This window comes from Ochotona curzoniae, unplaced genomic scaffold, assembly GCF_017591425.1.
Source record: "Ochotona curzoniae isolate NIBS_2020 unplaced genomic scaffold, NIBS_Ocur_1.0 contig_3432, whole genome shotgun sequence".
In the NCBI taxonomy this organism is placed as follows: Eukaryota; Metazoa; Chordata; class Mammalia; order Lagomorpha; family Ochotonidae; genus Ochotona; species Ochotona curzoniae.
In genome coordinates, this window is record NW_024465859.1 from 12,823,555 (window position 1) to 12,830,051 (window position 6,497).

Here is a 6,497-nt window from a genome sequence, read left to right on the forward strand (position 1 = left end):
TCTGATTAGCCCGAGGAACAGAAAGCTCTTACTGTAGAAAGCTTCAGATAACAGGAAGGATTGAAGAAGGCTCCTGAGCTGGTGGTGCAGAAGAGGCTGCATCAGCCATTGATTCATTTTTTCATGGGAATAATTGTCTTCTCTGGAAACCTAGAGGGCAGGCAGTAATCCTTTTCAAATCTCCAAGATGTCTAGAAGTGTCTGCCTTCTCCTATGGTCTAGTCTAACTTGTTGTAATCTGTGTTCATTTGACATTCTTCTAGACAGTTCATTTGACATTCTTCATTCTAACAATGATAGAACTTTTTTGAAGTGCTGAAGAAGTTTCACATTTTCACTGTTAAATACAGGACTAGCCCCTGCAGCTCTGAACACCTCAAGTGTGGCTGTGAACATTTAGTTTCATTGAATATTTATCCTTTCAACTTTGACCAGCCTTGTATGACTGGTGCCCACTACTTTGGATACTGAGTTTTAAGACAATGCAATGAAATCCTTAAATACCTTTAGCAGTGGCCAGGTAGAAGAGACATGGGATCAGTTGTTAAGTTACTGCCTAAGTCTAAGTTTTTTTTTTTTCTTAAGATTTATTCTATTTGCTTACAAGGCAAATAACAGAGAAACAGGGAGGTCACACGGTAGACAGGTCTCACAGCCAGCCTTTCCAAGGCCTTCCTGGCCACATGCCCTGCCATCTCCGGGGAGGGCATCCACAGTCCCAGCCTCCATGACTCTAATTCACAGTTCAAGTGTCCTCTGCTCTCTGTCTCATCAAGCCTCATGCCAGAGGAAAAGGATCTACTTCCTGAAGGAGGTATAATTTCGATTTCCCCAAACAAAAAATTCATGTTTATGGCCTTGGCAATCCAACAGGCCATGGCCCATGACCATGAATAATGGAGGCTTTGTGCCTCCATTATTATCCAGTGGCCAAGTGAACAGTTCTGACTTCATACTGTATCCCAGGCTCCAGATGGCTGGCAGCTCTGATAGAGCCAGGAGGGGCAGGGCTTTTGGTCACAAGGCTTTTGCATATTGACCCTGTCAGTCTTATTCCTTATGGGATGTTAATTCAACAAGTTATCAGTTTCCACTGCTGTATAATGGGATTATTGTATGGATTATGGGAAACTACTTATAATGTGTCTGGAATTCAGGAGGTAGGCATTTATTGGCTCTTTTTTCCTCTTTCCTCACCTTGCTTGCATTTGTAAGGCTGTGCAACTTTGCTTCCGTTTAGCACAATCTGGCTTCTACATGTGCAACTAAGATAGTGTTTCAGGAAAGAGGAAGTATTGCGTTAACTGGGGAGTGTGAGGCAATGCTGTGATAGGACCCCCACAGGCAAGACTGCTGCTGGGTGCAACAGAGATCGCATCAGACAAGTTTAGGATGTATTAAGGAGTCTTTATTAACCAAGTTTGGTGATAACAATGTCCACTAGAAATTAACAAATAGCAAGACCATGTGGCAGTCCAGTCTGAATCAAAACCCTGAGAGAAACAAATGGTCACTACCAGGAAATCTGTTGATTAAACTGAAGACCTATGTCCCAGCTTTCCCAGCAATAGAAGTTATCTGAAGAGACATACAACAAACAACCTAGACACACTTACAAAGCTGTAAACATTCATCTTTTCCTGGCTTCTCTGTCCACATTCCATGACTGCTAGGCCTCACTTCTCCTGAAACTCTCAAATGTACACAAATTAGAAATACAAAACATCACAGGATTAACATCTTCACTGACCTGCCTAAGCAGTGAATAGAGGGTGAGGAATACAGACACAAGGTGCCATGTTTAGAAGCTCCCTGTCCTCAGAGTCTACCTGCAGGAGGCCAGAGAGCAAGCAAGTACAGGGGAGGTCAAGAGTTGGAGTGCAAGAGCAGTGGCGCCACATGACCAAGAGAGCAAGCCTATCCCTATCATGGGCCTTTATGGTCTGTGAGGGGAGTGGTCATGAATGCAATACCGCCTTCTCTAGGGTTCCAGGTGATGATAGGTGAGAGTCACAGGTGGGCAAAAAGGATTATGTGAGATAGGAAGGCAGAGCTTCCAAGCACCTGACCCTGAGCTAGCTGCCTACCCCACAAGATCATGGTCATGTTCTGCGTTTATATCTGAAATTATCTACTAAGAAATCCTAAAATAACAGAGAATAATTTGTCTTAAGTTCTTACATTTCCTATGTCCAAAGTTCTATGAAAGTTAATCAATGTTAGGAAAAGATATGATCATATACTTCGGGTAAAATGTCCCCCCCTACTTTTTTAGTACAGGCAAGTGGTGGGACATTTTTCAATACACAGATCAGAATGACACACAATCATGACATTGATAGTTTATCTGTCTGCAGAAACTATGAAATGCTTTGAAGAGAAAGGCATTTCTCTGAGGCAGTATGGTGGAGAAAGAATTAGAACTTGAGAGTCAGGTAGACCAAAATTTGAATCCAGACTTTTAAAAAATGTTGAGAGGCAGATAGGCAAGGAGAAAAGAAGTGGTGGTGGGGTGCAGAGAGAGAGCAAGCCAAGGAGATACCCCTTCTTGTGGGTTTCTTTCCAAATGTCTACAACTAATGAGGGCACTGAAGCTGGGAACTGGGGTCTCAGTCCGGTTTTCTATTCATAGCAAAGGAACATCATGGATTGAGTAGTGGCCTGCTGCTGCATGAACTGGAAGGTACAATCAGGCCTGGGAGTTAGGAATCAAACCTAGGTCTTCTGGGATGGAGCACTGGCATTCTAACAGGAGTCTTATCTGCTACCCCAAATACCTATTCTGGATCCTGATATTGTTATTATTCTCTGAGTAACTGGGGGGCCAGTAACTGATTTCTTTGACCCCCGATTTCCCCTCACATTTGTTAATGGAGTAGTAATAGTATCAGTTTTCTCTGATCTTGGGCACCTCCCTGGGTTGGGGGCCAGAAGTTTCATTTTCAGCAAATTTTCAGGTAATGGCATTGCTGTTAGAATCTCAGCAGTAAATAGACAAAGTCCCCCAGGCCAGTGCTTGCCATGTAGAAAACCAGGTAAATTGCAGTGATGATCACCGAGATGGTTCACCATTATGGTGTTGTTGCTGAGGATGACTGAGTTGTTGTACCCTTTCTCACGTGATTTTTAAACACCTTAGGTGTGGGCAGAAGAAAAAGCTGGTGATCAACAATGGCAATGGAACTGTGGAGGACAGAAAACCCAGTGGACTCAATGGAGAAGCCAGCAAGTCTCAGGAAATGGTGCATTTGGTAAACAAAGAGTCATCAGAGACCCCCGACCAGTTCATGACAACAGATGAGACACAGAACCTGCAGAATGTGAACATGAAAGTGGAGATGTAACACCTATCCCACGACCTTGGAAAGAGGCAGCAGTTGGAAACCTAACAAAAACAAGGAGCTGGGACACTGAACAGATGCAATGTGCTACTGATTGTTTTATTGGGGATATTTTTTAGCAAAAATTTTCTACTCCTTTTTTTTTGTGTGTTTTGGTTTATTGTTTTTAAGTCCAGTCCAATTCATAAAAATAGCATTGCTTTCTGACATGAAGACTCAATCAATATTCCATAAGAATTTGATTGTTCCAGTTCCTCTCTAGAGGGCTTTCATCTTCCGAAGTGTGCTAAGGATGGCTTCTAATAAACGCCACACTATATCTTACCAGTTCCCAACCTTCCCATTCACACCACCTCCCAAGTGATAGCCACCAGCTAAGGACATTCCCCAGTGCTATGAGGGATGGGCCCTGGAGGGGAAATTTGAATGGGTCCATATTGCCTCTCCAGCAACCCAGTCCCTGGGCATTGTTTTCCAGTGGAGTAGGGGTCAAGGGTGTACTGGTTACACACCCCTTTTACAGACACCTTCTGGAAATTTTTCATTTGCTTCTGGGAGACACCAAAAGGGTGAAGCTATTTATCTATAGTAAGCTATTTATCTGTGTTCTTGAAATATCAAACCCTGGAGGTTCTCCAATTAGTATGATTTTTTAACTTACTTTGTAAGAGGTATAAAAGGATTTAAGCTGATTTGTAATAAATATCTATTCTTCTTCCATCTTAACCCTCTGTGCTGTGGTCCTTGAGAGTCTACCCCAGGACAGTCTGGGTCTCTACAGATCATCATGATGACCTGAGAGTGGCTTTCGTTGAAGTCACCTTAGAGCCCATGTGCCCTCACATAGGCTGACTCAGCCAGCTCTCATGGAGGCTCAAGGAAGCAGCACTGATTCCTTTGTGAAGCTGTCTAGCGGCTTTCTGTCCTGTCCTAGAGTCAGGATCATGAGCAGAAGAGCTTCAGCCCTTTGTCTTTTAATGGCTACCTGTTCTCTCCCTGTAAATAGCGTTGGACGGTCACATTAGGTTTCCGTGACCTACCATATGGTGTGGAGCAGACAAGGGTATATCTCAAAAGGTTACAGGGATTTCTCTAATTACACTATCATCACCAGAGAAGCTGGTGTATGGCCAAACATGAAAATGATGGCTGTCTCTTTGGACTTCACTTGGTAAGTCCTTTGCAGCATTTATTTGTTGATCAGGATGTCTTATATCTCCTGGAACTTCCAAAGTCTACATAGCATAGCAGAATCTCTAAAAAGTCTAAATTCCTGTAAAATGAGAATTCTTAAGTTCATCCTTAAAAAATCCATTTGTTGCCTAAATAGACTTAATGTGTAATGTTTCTCAGATCAAAAAATGAGAAAGACAATCATTTCCCACCTACATCAGGTGGGGTTTCCACAAAGTCTTGGCTTGAAAGGCTTATTCAAAGAAGAGATGCAAACTTGGGACACTTATTTGCAATCTCTGCTCTTCCTTTCCTCCCCCCTGTCTTCCCCTGATCTTTACCCTTCTCCCCTCCTCCCCTTCATCCTACTAAATGCTGCCCTGATCTTGAGAAATATCCTTCCTTTTTGGTGAACACCATTGCTCAATTTTGTATTCAACTATCTTGCTTTTGTTCTTTTTTTTCCCCCAAAGTTTAATAAAAAATAAATATCAGGTCACTCTGTTGTTACTGACACCAGGGTTAAAGTGTGTCTTGTTTTCCAATAGATTTCCTGGATCTCCTAAGGATCCAGAGGGCCTCACTCAGGTTCTTTAATGCAAATGCAATCAGGCATGTGGGATCAGATGCAAGACCCCATGTTTTCTACCTGCCTCCAAATTCTTTTGGGTACCATAGCTAAGAGATGGTTTAGACCTTTACTAGACATTTTTCCAAAATAGCCCGGGTTAGGAAATAATGTTTTAACTTTATTTTGGAATTAAATGCGGTCTTGCTTTTCTTATTGTTGATGTCTTCAACTTGGATATATACCACTATATTCTCAAGATAGAAACGGGAAACATAGAACTTCCATTGGAGAGTTAGCCAAGTCTTTGCAATATCCTGCCTGAAATATTGCCTGAAGTTCACGGGATAGGGGTTGTTCTCATCCATTGAACATGGTGACCATGATCCTGGAAGCATAGCTTGATACAAAGCACAGCATTCTGGAAAGTCATCATGGCTGTCCAGTTGACATGGGCTAAGCCGCCAATTTGAGCTTTGTTTATAAGAAATTAGGAGCCAACTTTTAATTACTTCACAAAACAACTTGAGATCTTAAAATGTCATTTTGCCCTGCAAGGTGTTTGTTTAAATTAGTTCTAGGTAACAAATCAAATGGAATAAAACACATCTTCAAGTTTCTGTTTTGTAGGTTCTACCCTAGAAGTCTGGATTTTTCCAACAGAAACTCTTAAAATTTTTAAAGAGATCTATAAAACCAAAAAATGATTTTGAATCCAGCAGAGGCATACCATTGCAGTGGAGGAATAGAGGAAGAAGACATCCTATTTCTCTGGCAGAATGAAATGTGTTTGGGAATAAGACTAATGAAGTCCATTCATCTTGGGGGCTACTGTTATGTCCTTTAGTAAATCATCTGTATTGTTTTCAGAGAAGAGCTTCTTGTTCATGCAGGTGCAAGGACCGTTGTTATTGTTACTCTGATTTCTATGAGCACACCCTTCCTCTCTGACTTTTGTATATTTATTGATGGACCAATAATACTGATGGAAGCATGATATGTATATTGCTTGGTTGAAATCACTTATTGGAAAATAGTAAAAAGCTAACATTAAAAGGCTCAAGAAAATGGACTCAGCAGTCTCTAATTTATGGGAGAAGAGAGGCTGACAGGCAACACTGTGATTATCTGCTCTTGGGGTAAGCACAAAACTAAAGGTTTCTGTAAGTGTCTGATGTCTCATAGGTTATCTTTTTCTTAATGCTAAAATTACATGGGTGTCTTCTTGTGCAGAAGATTTCATTTTCCATGGTAGGTTGAGGTTCTACATTTTTTCAGGCTAACTGAGATACTGTGAAGTGTTGGTTCTTTAAAAGCCAAGAACTATTTTTGAACTTCCATTTAAAGAGAATAGAATAAACATAATGACTCCATTTTCTCATATAAGTGCAAAGAATAAGTGTTTCCAAAAGGAA

At 41.4% G+C, this 6,497-nt stretch overlaps 1 protein-coding gene across 11 annotated transcripts in view; it reads left to right on the top strand.

The window, feature by feature from the left end:
* The window catches only part of CD44 (CD44 molecule (Indian blood group)), an 84,078-nt gene extending 77,924 nt beyond the window's left edge, over positions 1 to 6,154 (top strand). For all 11 annotated transcript variants that reach the window (XM_040980096.1, XM_040980097.1, XM_040980098.1 and 8 more), the window contains one exon: positions 3,140 to 6,154. In XM_040980096.1, coding sequence (XP_040836030.1) covers positions 3,140 to 3,344 — 205 coding nt within the window. In that variant the 3' untranslated portion in view covers positions 3,345 to 6,154. The remainder of the gene's footprint in view (positions 1 to 3,139) is intronic.
* The last annotated feature ends 343 nt before the right edge of the window (positions 6,155 to 6,497 follow it).